General features: G+C 42.9%; 1 protein-coding gene across 1 annotated transcript in view; it reads right to left on the bottom strand.

The window, feature by feature from the left end:
* Positions 1 to 17,831, bottom strand: part of tyw1 (tRNA-yW synthesizing protein 1 homolog (S. cerevisiae)) — a 104,938-nt gene extending 87,107 nt beyond the window's left edge. The window contains 5 exon segments of the mRNA XM_042294944.1: positions 11,555 to 11,674; positions 14,136 to 14,423; positions 14,705 to 14,914; positions 16,715 to 16,792; positions 17,817 to 17,831. Of these exon segments, the coding sequence (XP_042150878.1) occupies positions 11,555 to 11,674; positions 14,136 to 14,423; positions 14,705 to 14,914; positions 16,715 to 16,792; positions 17,817 to 17,831 (711 nt within the window).
* Between the last annotated feature and the right edge of the window lie 678 nt (positions 17,832 to 18,509).

The following is an 18,509-nucleotide window of genomic DNA, read 5'->3' as shown; positions in this document are numbered from 1 at the left end:
GCTAGGATTAGAATGGTCCCTGATCTGTTTGTGCATGACAACGAACCATAGACATTGACTATGCGGCACTAAACAGAACTAGGCCCAGGATGGGGTGAGATAAGTTTGGCAAATGTGATGATGCCCAATCTGAGGCATCATCAACCGTCTTGGCCTTGATAATTGCTCTATGCCCGACAGGGTTGTCCATGAGGCTATGAGTCACTGAGCACCACTGATATTACAGCTGTAAATCTCACCACCTGAACAATGCTGACAAAAGGGGGCCTGCTTTAGGACATTGCTCTACCAATCACACAGACATGAATCATGCCCCTCAGTAATACACTGCAATGCTGACAGTGGCGATACTGATTCAATTAATGTACAGTACAGAATAGAAGGTCTTCGGGGCTGTTACCTTGTCTGCTGCTACATGGAAAATCAATAGAACAAAAAGTACCACAATGGCAAAACAAAAGGGTAGATTGATTCCAAACAACAGTAGGCAGACAATTACTTCAAACACCTGTTGAATTTTTGTGATGCAATATGTCTCCAACAGATGGATAACTCTTCAAAGGACAGGGAACAGAGTTCTGGCCCAGCAAATTAAGACATTTGATAATTGCTAGGGTATTTCAAGCAAATTTGAAAGCACTTCATCTCAAATAAAATAACTCCCAAATTCAGTCTTTGATTTTTGACTGGACTATGAAAATCAAGGGTTAAGTGATTTTATCTGAAGTGTCATGACTTCTTGGGTGACAATGGACACTCACAGAGTCATATACTGTAGATCTTTATATGACTGGATGCCCATGGAGCAGTGGCTGTTCCCCAGCCTCACCTTGCAGCTACTAAGCAGTTCCTGACAGACAGGAAGACAGATTCCCACCTTGATCAACCAAGCTGATGTTGACACTCATCTTGTTGACTGACAGATTAGCTACTCGCTACTGTAGCCAAGACATATGAGAAAGTCTAGCTTTCAAAAGGGAAATATCCCTGCAGTCAATCAATCAATTATGCAGAGCTTATCAATCAAAACTTAACTCTGTTAAATAACCATCAAGCACAACCACACCACCGTTGGGCCCCAGGGACCAGGGGTAGAAGGCCTCTCCAGTACCTGACCGCTCTGGGCTCTTTAAGACAGGTACAGCTCCCTCCCCCCAGTCAATCTGCCAGACTGGTGAAGTAAATTACACTGCATGGGAGAGAGGCATACCATACAGTACACCATGTAAATACACCACGCTTCCAGGGACTTGCTGTTTAACAACACCGACGCAAGATTAATGAAGTCCTAGTGGAAAGTTTCCCTGAATGTATGAATAGGTATTACAGAGTCATGTTCTCAAACGCCATGATGATCGACAACTGGCCTTGGAGAGTAGCCATGTTTATCGGTCCAACCAAATTACTTGTACTGGGTACTGCTGCCACTGCCCAGACCTGACTACAGGGAACTATATCTCATCGTCTCAGAGTAGCAGAGTAACAGGGCTCTTCAAGGGCTAGTTATCGCCGGGCTGATATAGTCTGTCAGCAGTTGTGGACGTGTTCGTGTGTGAAAGTGGGGAGAGTGGATAGTGTGTGTTTGCATTCAAGCGTGCATACATTGGGCTCAGGGCTAATTCTGTTCTCAGACAGGTGACGTCTCACACCAGGGACTGTCTGCCTGCAGCAGGTTCACAGCACAGCTCCAACCACTGGTCCTGATTATTAGCTGAACTTCAAGTTTTTTTAAACTTTGTAAAAGCACAGCTGTACACAAGAGCAAGCTGTACACAAATCAGATATGAATTATGATTATACCCGACCAGACTGTACACAAATTCTGAATAAAATAAGGACATACAAACCTGATTTACTCTTTAAGGGATTTCATTGTGGTGCGCAAGGAAATTAAAATATGATAAAATACAACAAAAAATACTAAACAGCCTTAGTACAACACCTAGTGACCTTTCCAAGAGATGTTTGTCTTTTTGTATAATGTTTTAGCAATGACAGTCACAAGGACCACAGGGTTTCCAGAAATCCTGGTTGGAAGGCCCAGATTTCCTGCAATTCTTCAACCAGGATTTCTGGAAACTTGTGAATTTTGGGAAAGTAAATCAACTTTGTTAGGCCTAACAACACAAAAAAATATGAGAAAAAAATCATTCTAACCAGACAAATGTCCATATCTTAATAATCGTATTATCAAGCATGACATCTGTTTTAATCACAGTACCATAGTAGTATGATTTAAAGAATGCCTATAATTATACATTTTTCAGAACCGGGGCCTGGAAGATTCTGTATACTATATACACCAATAACAAAACTCAAGCCTTTTTCTGCACTTCTTTGCAATTCATGCGACTGGATTTGTTCTTATCAGACAGTGCACTTACTCACGTATTGACTAGAGCCAGTGACCCAAACATCCCATAGTCTCTCTCTAAATGCAGACCAAGTCCATGTTCTCTCTGTAGCGGGGGCCAACAAAACAGCACAACAGCCTGGTTCAGCACAGCCTCAGTGGTGTTGAGTCTCAAAACAATGCCTCTGCATCCAAAAGTATCAACAGTCTAGCTCTGGCTGGCATCTGTCTGGGTTCGAGGGGCTGTACAGAGAACACTGTCTGTCTCTGTCTGCTTATCGCCTCCTAGGCTGTGCAGTACTTTAGCTTACTGCTGGGGTAGCTGACTAAAGTTTGAGGCTCTGAGCCCAGCCAGCAGCTATCTGTCAGCTCTATCTGCTCTCTACAGCTGGGTTTATGCTGCAGAGAGAGGGGTGGCAATGTATGTGTTTGTGTGTGGGTGAATGCGAAGCATGTCCTCAGTCAGACAAGCCATGTTCAGCCCTGCTTAGCGAGGAACTCCATCCCTGGTAGAGGGGGGCTTTTGTCGTAGGATAGAATGAATCAGTAACCCCTCACACGTGTCAGACAGTCCTCCCACATCCTCCTCCACCGTGTAAAGGGATTACTGTACTGTGCCCTGTGTCGTGTAAAAATAGCTCATTGTAAAACAGTTGTTTATACAGTTGTTTATGAAATGTTACAACATGAGGTCACAATCGGAACACAATCAGAATGATTGGGAATTATTTCACGCTGGGAAGAATTTTTCCTCTGGAAAATACTTTGTAGCAAGTTTAGGACACTGCTCTTCCACACCTCATCCCTTGACTTATTAGACCATGTCTAGGCCTGTCAGTATGGCGTAAGAGATGGTCGCCCTCTTGCTAGCTCCCAGCCAACTTTGCAGACTTTTGTTAATTTTAGTGTTTTACTTTATTTACTCAGAAAGTTTTTTGTATTATATCCTATGACCGACAAGCACTTCTGGATATCAGATTGGAGGTGACTACTGTCACAGTTCTGTTTGGGTTGTTAATTAGATTTGTTCCAATGTTTCTTGATTTGTTATTGTCATTGGTTTTGCATTGTTAGGAGCAACTTACATTAGCATTTTGCTGCAACTGCTATAACATCTGCTAAACTGTGTATGCGACCAATAAACTGGGATTCGACTTTCCAAAAGATATGCATCAATCTATGAGTGCTGTAATCTGGAGTGTCAGTGTGAGCACTATATACTCTGTAGTTCTGTATGGTCCAAACATGTGCCCACTGCCCTGCATGTCCCTGTGTGATGCTCACAGACACAGAGTGTAACTGCTCCTGTCCTTCATTCCCCTCCCCTCAGACCTGGTCCAGATGCTTGTTGAGGGGAATCAACAATGAAACAGGACACTAAGGACAGTGGTCCTCACACAACACAACAGACCCAACACAGCAAACAGCCTAGCAGCAAGGCCAAAGATCCATTTAACACTCACTGTCTGGCATTGTTCCCAGATAGAGCCCAGCGAACAACAAAAATGTTTAATGCACTGCCATCAGTTTTTGAAAAGCTCACTGGACTTAATGTGGCAGTAAAGTTATGAATAGCTATTGACCAAGCTATTCTCCAAGGTGATTAGTCATTGAGAATCGATAGGAGGAACAATAGTGAAGCATCATACTGTATTTCCTACTGGCAGAGTCAACAACAGAGTCAAGAGCCAGAGAGGGGTCGGTACACAAAACAGCGTTTGACACCTACAGTCCATAGTCTGACTTAGTTTCTGATGTCAAATGGTCAAATGTGTACAATAACGAAGAGACAAAATCAGCCATCCTGCATATTGGGACAAAGATATACCAGAGCACTGCCTGTTTCACAATAATATGACATTGAATTACATTTATTTATATACTGTACATTATCAAAAGACAGGCATTTAAGGCATTTATTATAATTACTGTATTTACTGCCAGTAGGGTGTCCAATCAAAAACACATCTTTTGATCAATGTCAATTGTGAAGATACTGCTCTAAGAAAACCAATGGTCCAAACCTCATGTTGCGATCATAATCTGTTGAAAAGTTATTGGAGTTTTTACCCCATGTAGGATGGCCAAAATTAGGGTGACTAAATTGATGGAGGACAGAGAAAAAAAGTGGTCAAAAATCTGGTAAATAGAATTGCATCAGCTAGGCTGGATGCTGTGTGAGAATTAAGGCTAAACTGAAAGAATCACTGTTTAACTCGTCATCTTTCATAAAACAATATAGAGGTAAGATATATATGGATTTTGAGACATGACTTAGTATTTTCACATTTATGTACACACTTTCATATTAATGCGAAATTACTGTTTTTCAAATATTTATCACATAAACTAGAATATTTCTGTGAAATGTCAACGGAGCACTGAGCGTACCGCAAGCTTTTTATTTTAAAATCTTTTAACGTTTAATTCTGCTCGTTTCATGCTCGTTTCATTTAGCTTTTTGCGACTCTTGGAAACAACTTTGCAGATTACCACCACAACATGTCAAATCCTCAAAAGTTGTCACGCCCTGGCCATAGAGAGGCTTTTATTCTCTATTTTGGTTAGGCCAGGGTGTGACTACTAGGGTGGGCATTCTATATTCAGCTTCTATGTTTTGTATTTCTTTGTTCTTTGGCCGTGTGGTTCTCAATCAGAGGCAGCTGTCTATCGTTGTCTCTGATTGAGAACCATACTTAGGTAGCTTTTTCCCACATGGGTTTTGTGGGTAGTTGTTATCTGTTTTGTGTGTCTACACCAGATAGAGCCGTTTCATTTGTGCCGCTTTGATAATTTTTGTTCTAGTGTTCGGTTATAATAAAAATCATGGACACATACCACGCTGCACCTTGGTCCTCAACTTCCACCAACAGCCTTTACAAAAGTTCCTGCGAGAAAGAGGCACCACTCACAATAGAGCTCGGTGCTTATTATCGGATGTATTAGGTTAAGAAATCTGACTTTTTGGATATAATGTTAAAGATATTTTTGAGAAATACTCATTTGTCTTGGTTAATGTATCTTATAGCATAAGGAAGTGACATTTCCTCACTAAAGCATGTTTTCACCCACTCTACAGAGTGGGTGGACACCCTACTGTCAGTGAATTCAATATAAGTTGAGCACAGCAATTGATGACCAGCTATCTCAATGGTGTTTTGAGAAGGAATATGATGTATGGATGTACAGTAAGTACTAGACTACCTGAAAACCCCCCCTGTCTTTGACTTCCCTTAGTGGTAGAGCCATAATGCCATTTAAGCCAATCAGAAACAAGTATTCAACAATCCCATGGTATAATCCTCGTGCAATGTCAATGGGGAGCTAACATGGATGCCATAGAATGTTGTAGTGTCATGTAAACACATCATAATGCTCTTTTCTTTTTTCTTATGAACACATACAGAAAAACAGAAATATACAAACAAGAGTACATAAACCTGACAGACAGGGTTATTACATATCAAGATTCATTTTACATTTGTTAAATACTTTTATGGTGCGTATTGCTTTTTTGTTTTTACATTTACTGATCATTTCAAAATAGTATTTCAATTCTATCTTAAATAACGTGAAAAGGGGTTTCTTCTCTATAATGCTCATTCTTCACATTCAGTTTTATAGTATTTAAAACAAATATTACACATGTAATGTTAATACTGATGGAGCGCTAACATGTCTGAGAATGTTTAAGTAAATAAATCATAATGCAGAAACTGCATATGCTCAACTCTATAAATACATGTCTCTGGGTAGAACCAGTCATCCAATCTGGCTAATGCGGTTTCTGTCTGAATGATCCAGGAGCGCCACCTTCTCCTACATTGCCGTTGTTAAGCGATAATTGACGCTTCACCATTGTGCAGTTTATTTCTGATAGTTTTCAAAACCTATGAAGATGTCCAGTGAAAGCAGATATGCAATTTGTTGACACCAAAACAGAATTGGATACACATTATCCCGAATGTTAGTCAATAAAAACGTATGTTAAATTTGCTCTGCTTTGCTTGTTACAGTGGATCATTTCATAGGGAATTGTCTGAGGATCTCGTATTTTTACATCATCAAGATTTCGAGATTCAAGGGCGATAACATGCAGCCGTTCTAAATCCTGGCTGAACTCACTCTCTCCCTCCCTCTAAGACAGGATTGTGTTAAGGCACAGATCTAGAGAAGGGTACAAAATAAATGTCTGCAGCATTGAAGGTCCCCAAGATCAAAGTGGCCTCCATCATTCTTAAAAGGAAGAAGTTTGGAACCACCAAGAATCTTACTAGAGCTGGCCGCCCAGCCAAACTGAGCAATTGTGGAAGAAGGGCCTTGGTCAGGGAGGTGACCAAGAACCTGATTGTCACTCTGACAGAGTTCCAGTTCCAGTTCCCATGTGGAGATGGTTGGCCTTCTGGAAGGTTCTACCATCTCTGCAGAACTCCACCAATCAGGCCTTTTTGGTAGTGGCCAGTTTTACTCCGTAGTAAATAAGTCCCCAGCAAAGCTCCCCCACACCATATCACACCTCCTCCTCTATGCTGGTAACTCTAATGAATTTATCCTCTGCAGCAGAGGTAATTCTGAACAAAGAGAATATGTCCAAATGATTCAAGTTCAACCTAAAGTGAAAGAAGGAAAGGATAAAATATGTGCGTACTCAAGTCATTGCCTTTACTACCCTTCAGCCATCCCGAGATGCTAAAAACACACAAAACAACTTTATTTCACACCCCGTCTTGAGCAAACACACACTCTTTCCCCTGTGGGCAAACACGAAGACTGACAGTTGGGACAGAAGTGCTCCTTCCTGGTTATAAGAGGAAGGATGGAGTCAGAGTGGGGTCAGAGCAGGAAGGTGACACTGGAGGAAAGTGACATCACGGAGACCAGAACAGAGCAGAAAACTCTGCTTGAGTGACAGCTGTCCCAAATAGAGCTGACAATTACATTCATTTCCTCTCCTTTGCTGTCCAACAACATCAGTCTGGATCAGGGGAGATATCAATCCCATGGTGCCTAAACAAGAATGATGCCAGAAAACTGTCTGGCACTAAACACTGCTGTGCTGACCCTTAAGTTTTTTTCTGTAGGAAAGATACTACATTTTCAACACACACACACACACACATCATTAGCAGCAAAGTCCTGTTAAACATGTTCATTCTGTATGCACTGCACAACGTGCAAAACAAACCAGTATCAGTTCCAGATGGCCAAAATGGTCAAAATGCCTCAAAGCCTATATAATTTACAGCATGCAGATTTCACCTCATAATCACACCATAATAACCTCATAATCAATACAAAAACACCTTTAAAACATTTTGCACTACATTGCACTACATTATTTTGTATACATAAATAATTATCTGTCGTCAACTTTGAAGAATCCAACCTAAGTATTATTTCCCTCTGTCACGGTCTTCCTCCTCTTCATCTGAAGAGGAGAGGCGAGAAGGATCAGAGGACCAATATGCGGCGTGGTATGTGTTCATAGTGAATTTTAATAAAGAGAACACTGAACACTATACAAAAGAGTAACAAAAAACAATAAACCAAATACGACCGTGAAGCTACAAATCAGACCTGTGCTGACACAAGCCACTAACATAGACAATCACCCACAAACAAACAGTGCAACCCAGGCTACCTAAGTATGATTCTCAATCAGAGACAACTAATGACACCTGCCTCTGATTGAGAACCATACTAGGCCGAAACATAGAAATCCCCAAATCATAGAAAATCAAACATAGACTGCACACCCAACTCACGCCCTGACCATACTAACTAAATACAAAACAAAGGAAATAAAGGTCAGAACGTGACAGTACCCCCCCCCCAAAGGTGCGGACTCCGGCCGCAAAACCTTGACCTATAGGGGAGGGTCTGGGTGGGCGTCTGCCCGCGGTGGCGGCTCTGGCGCGGGACGCGGACCCCACTTCACCATTGTCTTAGTCCGCCTTATTGTCCGCCTCCGTGGCTTTCACAATGACCCCACTGGACAGAGGGGCAGCTCGGGACAGAGGTGGGGCAGTTCGGGACAGAGGTGGGACAGCTGCTCGAGACAGAGGTGGGACAGCTGCTCGAGACAGAGGTAGGGCAGCTGCTCGGGACAGTGGTGGGGCAGCTGCTCGGGACAGAGGTGGGGCAGCTGCTCGGGACAGAGGTGGGGCAGCTGCTCGGTACAGAGGGACAGCTGCTCGGGACAGAGGGACAGCTGCTCGGGACAGAGGGACAGCTGCTCGGGACAGAGGGACAGCTGCTCGGGGCAGAGGGGCAGCTGCTCTGGGCAGAGGGGCAGCAGCTCTGGGCAGAGGGGCAGCAGCTCTGGGCAGAGGGGCAGCTCTGGACAGAGGGGCTCCGGCAGCGGCGCCGGACAGGCGGGAGGCTCCGGCAGCGGCGCCGGACAGGCGGGAGACTCCGGCAGCAGCGCCAGACAGGCGGGACCACCTGCAGGGAGGAGACAGAGAGACAGCCTGGTGCGTGGGGCTGCCACAGGAACCACCAGGCTGGGGAGACCTTCAGGAGGCTTGGTGTTAGGAGGAGGCACCTGAAGGACTGGGCTATGGGGGAGCACTGGAGCTCTGGTGCGCAACCTTGGCACCACTTCCCCAGGCTGGACAACTACTCTAGCCCGGACCCTCCAGAGTGCAGGCACAGGTTGAACCGGGCTGTGGGTAAGCACGGGAGATCTAGTGCTTACTACACGCACCTCTCCCTTAGGCTCCATTCCCACATTTGCCCGGCACGAGCGGAGCGCAGGCAGAGGACGCACTGCACCCTCCCAGCGCCCCGGCCGTGCTGCCTCCTCATATCGCCGCCAGCTTTCACTGCCTCCAGCTCTGCTTTTGGGCGGTGATATTCCCCAGCCTGTGCTCAGGGTCCCTCTCCGTTCAGTATCTCCTCCCATGTCCAGGAGTCCTGTGATGCTGGCCGCTGTTGTTGCTGCTGCTGCTGCTGTCGTCGCTGTCTTTTACCACGCCGCTTGGTCCTTGGTTGGTGGGTGATTCTGTCACGGAGGCGGACAATAAGGCGGACTAAGACAATGGTGAAGTGGGGTCTGCGTCCCGCGCCAGAGCCGCCACCGCGGACAGACGCCCACCCAGACCCTCCCCTATAGGTCAAGGTTTTGCGGCCGGAGTCCGCACCTTTGGGGGGGGTACTGTCACGTTCTGACCTTTATTTCCTTTGTTTTGTATTTAGTTAGTATGGTAAGGGCGTAACCCTCCTGGTTAGGCAAATGTTTTGTATCATGATATGATTCATATGTTTAATATTGGGCCTGCTTGATATGTTTTTATCACTGAACACAATTATTTGCTAGTTGTGGGCGTTGAAAATGTTCCCATTCTGGTTCAGATGTAAAGGACATGTGTATTTATATTTATTATGGATCCCCATTAGTTCCTGCCAAGGCAGCAGCTACTCTTCCTGGGGTCCAGCAACATTAAGGCACTTACATCAAACATAAAACAAAAGATCATATAACATTATTACACATCTACAATACAAAATGTATAATACCACCATATTACAATGGATGTGTGTGCATATGCATGTCTGTACCTGTGTGTGTGTGTGTGTGTGTGTGTGTGTGTGTGTGTGTGTGTGTGTGTGTGTGTGTGTGTGTGTGTGTGTGTGTGTGTGCATATGCATGTCTGTACCTGTGTGTGTGTGTGTGTGTGTGTGTGTGCATATGCATGTCTGTACCTGTGTGTGTGTGTGTGTGTGTGTGTGTGTGTGTGTCTGTGTGTGTGCATATGCATGTCTGTACCTGTGTGTGTGTGTGTGTGTGTGTGTTGTGTGTGTGCGTGTTTGTACCTGTGTGTGTGTGTGTGTGTGCGTATCTGTACCTGTGTGTGTGTGTGTGTGTGTGTGCGTGTGCGTATCTGTACCTGTGTGTGTGTACCTGTGTGTGTGTGTGTGTGTGTGTGTGTCTTCACAGTCCCACTGTTCCATAAGGTGTATTTTAATCTGTTTTTTAAATCTGATTCTACTGCTTGCATCAGTTACCTGATGTGCAATAGAGTTCCATGTAGCCATGGCTCTATGTAGTACTGTGCACCTCCCATAGTGTGTTCTGGACTTGGGGATTGTGAAGAGACCTCTGGTGGCATGTCTTGTGGGGTATGCATGGGTGTCTGAGCTGTGTGCTAGTAGTTTAAACAAACAGCTCGGTGCATTCAGCTTGTCAACACTTCTTACAAAAACAAGTAGTGATGAAGTCAATCACTCCTCCACTTTGAGCCATGAGAGATTTACATGCATATTATTAATGTTAGCTCTTCTTGTACATTTAAGGGCCAGCCGTGTTGCCCTGTTCTGAGACAATTGTCCCTCTTTGTAGCACCTGACCACACGACTGAACAGCAGTCAATGTGCGACAAATCTAGGACCTGCCTTGTTGATAGTGTTGTTAAGGCAGAGCAGCACTTTATTATGGACAGACTTCTCCCCACATCAACATGTCAATCAAATGGAAAGGTAGACGGAGGGGATGGATATTTGCAGCTCTTACTGCTTCTCTCCATCCCTTAATTCTTCAGTAGTGAGTGTAACTAAAACGAGATGAGGAGTACTGTAAATGTCTCCTCTCCCTCTTCTCATCTTGAGTCACTCATCCCCAGAAGTCTGGGGAGTGGGCGTCCAGAGCACGTTCACAGCTCACTCTTATGCAAGTCCCCACTTTTCCTGCCCAGGCTGGTGTCTACCAAACCATCTGCCGCTCGCTCTGCTTTTCCTTCAATGAAACCACGTTTACTCCACAGTCACATGTTCAGCTTATGTGTTAGCTGCTAAAGCAAGGCAATGAGGCCTTCCATGGGGACCCCACTCACCCTGGTGTCCCCATGGAGCCTGAGTTCACAGAAGCCAAATAGAGTATGTGCTTGTCGGCAAATCAGAGGATAGGTGGCCTTTGACTGGTGTAGTACAATGCCATGTCAAAAACAGCCAGGAGAAGTTGTAAAGCAGTTGTAAAAAAAATCATCATAATGGCTTATGGAGCAATAGTACGATGGTGACCCTTCAGCCTCACAGATACAGTACCATGAAATACTGTATGTCGAAACTGAAATTGAAACCATGGCTATGTTCCAATCAAGTATACATACTAGCAAACCTTGTATAATGCATGCCCATTACATTGCTTAATTTCTAGGTAGTATGCTAGTGTAAAACCCAGAGTGTGGTTTGTATCTGACTGACCTTGGCTTTTTTGATGCCGTTCAAGATGTTTCCTAGATCCTCCACATCAATGACTGAGCCTGGGCTATTCTCCTCTGACCCAGCTGTCTCCTTGTCACTACTGGACTCTACCAGCTCCTCCTGCAGATAGAAAGAGAGGGAAAGAGAGGAGGACGGGAGACAGCAGGTGAGAGAGAGAGGAGTAGATAGGGAAAGGCGATGGCAGAACAAGAGAGAGATGAACAGAATATGACAGGTACAGTTGAAGTCTGAAGTTTACATACACTTAGGTTGGAGTCATGGAAACTCGTTATTCAACCACTCCACAAATGTCTTGGTAACAAACTATAGTTTTAGCAAGTCGGTTAGGACATCTACTTTGTGCATGACAAGTAATGTTTTCAACAAATTGTTTACAGACAGATTCAGTTATAATTCACTGTATCACAATTCCAGTGCGTCAGAAGATTACATACAAAAAGTTGCATTTTCCAAGCTGTTTAAAGGCACAGTCCAGAAATTGATGTCATGGCTTTAGAATAAATTTCTGGTAGGCTAATTGACATCATTTGAGTCAATTGGAGGTGTACCTGTGGATGTATTTCAAGGTCTACCTCAAACTCAGTGCCTCTTTGCTTGACATTATGGGAAAATCACAAGAAATCAGCCAAGATCTCAAAATTGTAGACCTCCACAAGTCTGGTTCATCCTTGGGAGCAATTTCCAAACGCATGAAGGTACCAAGTTCATCTGTACAAACAATAGTACGCAAGTATAAACATCATGGGACCACGCAGCCATCATACCGCTCAGGAAGGAGACGCGTTCTGTCTCCTACAGATGAATGTACTTTGGTGCGAAACGTTTAAATCAATCCCAGAACAACAGCAAAGGACCTTGTGAAGATGCTGGAAGAAACGGGTACAAAAGTATCTATATCCACAGTAAAACAAGTCCTATATCGACATAACCTGAAAGGAGGCTCAGCAAGGAAGAAGCCACTGCTCCAAAACCGCCATAAAAAAGCCAGACTACGGTTTGCAACTACACATGGGGACAAAGATCGTACTTTTTGGAGAGATGTCCTCTGGTCTGATGAAACAAAAATAGAACTGTTTGGCCATAATGACCATTGTTATGTTTGGAGGAAAAGGGGGAGGCTTGCAAGCCCGAAGAACACCATCCCAACCGTGAAGCACGGGGGTGGCAGCATCATGTTGTGGGGGTGCTTTGCTGCAGTGGGGACTGGTGCACTTCACAAAATAGATGGCCTCATGAGGGAGGAAAATAATGTGGATATATTGAAGCAACATCTCACGATATCAGTCAGGAAGTTAAAGCTTGGTCGCAAATGGGTCTTCCAAATGGACAATGACCCCAAGCATACTTCCAAAGTTGTGGCAAAATGGCTTAAGGACAACAAAGTCAAGGTATTGGAGTGGCCATAACAAAGTCCTGACCTCAAACCTATAGAAAATTTGTGGGCAGAACTTAAAAAGCGTGTGCAAGCAAGGAGGCCTTACAAACTTGACTCTGTTACACCAGTTCTGTCAGGAGGAATGGGCCAAAATTCACCCAACTTATTGTGGGAAGCTTGTGGAAGGCTACCCGAAACGTTTGACCAAAGTTAAACAATTTAAAGGCAATGCTACCAAATACTAATTGAGTGTATGTAAACTTCTGACCCACTGGGAATGTGATGAAAGAAATAAAAGCTGAAATAAATCATTCTCTCTACTATTATTCTGACCTTTCACATTCTTAAAATAAAGTGGTGATCCTAACTGACCTAAGACAGGGAATTTTTACTTGGATTAAATGTCAGGAATTGTGAAACTGAGTTTAAATGTATTTGGCTAGGGTGTATGTAAACTTCCGACTTCAACTGTAGGTGAGAACAGAGAGCGCAAGTGGATGAAAAATACGGAGAGATCACTCAAACCTAGTACACGAGAGACCTGCCTTTCTCACTTCAAGCATCTCCTAAAGGGTCCAAACCTCCTGATTTATTAAGGCATAAATCCACAACTAATCTTAAATACATCCATGATTAAACACATCCAGGATCCCATATGGGATACATTTTATTACAAGTCATTACCTTTTGTTGGAGCTGCTTGATTAAATAAAGAAAAACATATGCATATTTATGGAGTTTAGGAACTCCTCGGGGTACGTGGCTGATTAAAATTATGTTTCCCACCACAAGTTTGTCAGCATTGGCAGGATTAAATGAAAGCTAAATGGATGCATGGTAGATAAATCATAATGATTAGCCTTCATACTGTAGTTTCTTTCTTCACTCTCCTCTACTCGCTCAACATCACCCCTGCTGCGTACAGCACTGGAGACAGCAGGAAGAGAAAGTAGCACGCTAACTCACGTTACCATGACAATATGAGAAAGAGGGTATGTGCATACATGCGTGTTTAGTAATAGCAGTAGTGTCAAGGAATCCACTCCAGATAAAAGTGTAATAAGAAATACCTTATTGTGGACAACATAACCCTGCATGGGAGTTACGTGAACTATGAATCAGCACTATGAGATAGCATTAGTAATGGGAGGTATGCATGTTAAGAGTAGTTACGTTTAGTCTTACCTCAGAGCTGAGCTGTTCTGGAAATGCCTGATAGGAGAAGACTGAGGACTGTGGTTTCTTCCTGTTCCTGGTCTTACATGAGCTGCCCATCTTACAGTTTCCACTACAGGCCTTCTTCTGCCCTGCAACCAGGGCCTGCAGGCAGCTCAGGAACTTGGTCTTCCAGACCAGAAAGTCAGCATGCACGCTGCCATTGTGGCTATTCGCTACATTGCAGTTGCCATCTCCTCTGGACAGAACCCGGATGCCGCTCAGCATCCACAGCCACTTGTCCACATTCTTACTCACCTAAGGGAGAGGGCAGAAGGGGTTGAATGATGTGTTTTCAGTGAGTTTAGAGGAAGTGGATGGTTAGCAATGGGACAGGAGAGAACAGTAATAGTGGTAATGATAATCGATTGAATGAGCTTAGTATTCTAGTCTGTACAAAAGAGGAATGTATAATATGCTAAAAATATCAATGAAAGTATCAGATAAGCAAAGAAACGGATTGCACGTGTAAGTAGCAGCACCACACATGGTGGAAACATATCGATAGGAGACACACAGTATTTTGTCAGATCTCTTGCCGTATTGTAATGGCAGCCATACACAGAGTTGCCCAGGCCAAACACTGCATATCTCAGTCCTTTCAGGTAGGCGTTCCCATATCTGAAGTCAGTGGATGCCTCCTCCAGACACTTACAGAACCATTCAGCATTTTCTGTGGGCTGTCCGTCAGTGTACACACCCAATAGGAACATACAGACCAGCTTGTTGGAGCACTGGAGAGAGAGATGTCATCAAAAATCTGGAAAGTGGCACAAGATAAACAAATGCAGAATATGTGACATATACATATAGAATAAGGATCTCTCCGAAACTTTATACAGGAATGGCCCCATTTCTGGATGCAAAAACAGGATGCAGCTATGGACAACTTATTGCATTACACACATCCAGAGTGAAAGTAGGAACCAATAACAACAGCTCCATAGGGAGCACAATGATGAGGTATGAGGACAACAATTTGAACACAGAACAAATCTCCAAAGCAGAGCAACATTGTAAATTATTTAAGCCCTACAGGGCAGCCAGTGTAAGGTGCCCCTTGCCCTATGGTTTCCTACAGCAAAGAGCTGCCTGCAACACTCTATGCTGCTCGAGGAAGAGAGGATCATGATTGAACACTGGGCACAAAGAGTCAATGCACTGAGCATCTGAAACTAGATCTCTAGGCCGGAGGCCGGGCCGAGCACCCTTGGTAATTTCTCTTTGGAGATAAAAATCCCTCTCCCCGAACTGTAAAGTATCTCTGTTGAATAAATGGCAATTTCCTGCTGTGCCAGGCGACAAATCTCCTATTAATTTCTCAGATGGTGAAGTATTGCCCAACAGAATGGAATGCTGATGAAAATAATCTATCTTTCCTGGTTGAACGGGATTCATTTAAAATATTTATACCTGTGCCAGCCATTGTTTTAAATAAGAAAAATAAATAATAATAATAAAAAGAGGCAAACTTGGGGTTGACAGATGGAAGCCAGATGGAAACCACATGACAGCCCGCTTGGAGTTTGCCAAAACGCACCTAAAAGACTCTCAGACCATGAGAAAAAAGATTATCTGGTCTCATAAAACCAAGATTTAACTATTTGGCCTGAATGCCAAGCATCCCGTCTGGAGGAAACCTGGCACCATCCCTACGGTCAAGCATGGTGGTGGCAGCATCACGCTGTGGGGATGTTTTTCAGCGGCAGAGACTGGGAGACTAGTCAGGATTAAGGGAAAGATGAACGGAGCAAAGTACAGAGAGATCCTTGATGAAGTCCTGAGTGCTCTGGAGCAGGTTCTCAGACTGGGGTGAAGGTTCACCTTCAAACAGGACAACAAACCTAAGCACACAGCCAAGTCAACGCATGAGTGGCTTTGGGACAAGACTCTGAATGTCCTTGAGTGGCCCAGCCACAGCCCAGACTTGAACCCGATCGAACATCTCTAGAGAGACCTGAAAATAGCTGTGCAGGGACGCTCCCCATCTAACCTGACAGAGTTTGAGAGGATCTGCAGAGAATGGGAGAAACTCCCCAAATACAGGTGTACCAAGCTTGTAGTGTCATACCCAAGAAGACTCAAGGCTGTAATCGCTGCCAAAGGTGCTTCAACAAAGTTTTGAATAAAGGGTCTGAATATTTATGCAAATATAATATTTCTGTTTTTTTTATTTGCAAACATTTCTAAAAACCTGTTTTCGCTTTGTCCTTATGGGGTATTGTGTGTAAAAAGAGGGCGGAAAAAAATATTACATTTATTTTAGAATAAGGCTGTAACGTAACAAAATGTGGAAAAGGTAAAGGGGTTTAAATACTTTCCAAATGCACTGTATATGAAAATTAGGCCTAAAGGTTTTCAAAAAACGTATCGCAAGGGAAGACTATTAACATTTGTAATCGTTAAAAAAAGACTGGGTGGGTATGGCCCCTTGGGTTCTCGAGAGTTAATAAAAACCATGCATCCCTAAAACTATTATTTTCTCTTAAACCAAAAAAAATACCCCTGTATTACAAAAAAAGTCCATGGTTGCAGAATCACCCTCTTACCTTTGCAGTTCCAGTCTGTGATCCATAGAATATCTGTGCTTTAGATACATCAACCACTTTCTCAACACTGTAACCATCCTACTCCACAGCTTTGTAGAGCCAGAGGGTCACTGGATTGGTAAGAGTATTCTAATGGGGTACAGAGAAAAATAACGTGTAACATTTGGAGAGCTTGGGACAAAGTTCTATCTGCAAAAAGATGATTCTGAGATAATTGGTTTTAAAGTTCCAAATCTCCATTGGTTTGAATGATGTCAGCAATTTTTTTGATTGTATTCTTTTGAACTTAACATGAATTGGGGTATTTAGAGAACTATATACAGTTGAAGTCAGAAGTTTGCATACACCTTAGCCAAATACATTTAAACTCAGTTTTCACAAATCCTGACATGTATTCCAATTAAAAATTCCCTGTCTTAGGTCAGTTAGGATCACCACTTTATTTTAAGAATGTGAAAGGTCAGAATAGTAGTAGAGAGAATGATTTATTTCAGTTTTTCTTTCTTTCATCCCATTCCCAGAAGTTTACATACACTCAATTAGTATTTGGTAGCATTGCCTCCAAATTGTTTAACTTGGGTCACCAGACAGAGCTGGTGTAACGGAGTCAATTAGCCTATCAGAAGCTTCTAAAGCCATGACATCATATTCTGGAAATTTCCAAACAGTTTAAAGGTACAGTCAATTTAGTAACTTAGTGTATGTCAAATTCTGACCCACTGGAATTGTGATACAGTGAATTATAAGTGAAATAATATGTCTGTAAACAATTGTTGGAAGAATTACTTGTGTCATGCCCAAAGTAGATGTCCTAACAGACTTGGAAAAACTATAGTTTTTTAACAAGAAGTGGTTGTGGTTGAAAAACAAGATTTAATCACTCCAACATAAATCTATGTAAACTTTCGACTTCAACTGTAAATAGAGAACATTGTACAGATTAATGTCAAGAACTCAATTTGACATAAATGCAGATATAACCTTATAGTCCCAAGCTCTCAATTTGACTCTCATTTACCAGTAGACAAATAAATAAGTAGAATTAATAGAAATGTAAACAGAACTGCTCTTTGAGCAAATAATAAGGGAAGAGTTAAATTACCTTTTTCAATGCCATTTTCAGTGAGAACCAAATTCCAACCAAAACATCGGCAGCTGTGTGCAAGTATATCCTGTTCTGCCATACTGACAAAAAAATACTCTTGAAGGTGCTGCGGACTGTCTTCCTTGTTCCTGCAAAGACATTATGTTCTGGATTAGCCCAAAGACCGGCAAATGGTGATATCGAGTCGTTTCATTTTACAGTCCAAAGGGAATCTATGTAGCTGGCTATACATTCGTATCCCCTGTGGACCGGTTCGTGCATAGAACATTCTCCATTCAGGCTGCAAAGACATCAATTTATTCCTTAATTTAATGGTGAAAAGGTGATAAAAACGGGGAAAGTATGCATACTTCTCTTTTGGAAACATAATTTTCCACCACGCTAAAGTAGCTAATGCTAATCCTGGATGTTGTATATCACCAGTTTTAGAGGAATGATTCCATACAGTTTTTCAAATTAACTGCCAATATGCCAACATTCCATTCAAGCAATGCAGTCAATCCACAACCATATACTGGCTCAAATCAGTTGATAGGACTTAGACAAGTTGTAAATGCAACAATAATTGATATTGTATCGTATAATAGCACTCACAGCTTTCCAAGAAAACAACAAATTAAACATTTATGGTCTGTTACACATAAAAGGTTATTTATACAAAACATTGGTATGAAACCCTTATAAACTGTA

The sequence above is a fragment of the Oncorhynchus tshawytscha genome, linkage group LG13 (assembly GCF_018296145.1).
Source record: "Oncorhynchus tshawytscha isolate Ot180627B linkage group LG13, Otsh_v2.0, whole genome shotgun sequence".
NCBI classification, from domain to species: domain Eukaryota; kingdom Metazoa; phylum Chordata; class Actinopteri; order Salmoniformes; family Salmonidae; genus Oncorhynchus; species Oncorhynchus tshawytscha.
Note: the sequence above shows the minus strand (reverse complement) of the source record. Positions and strands in the feature narration are given on the sequence as shown.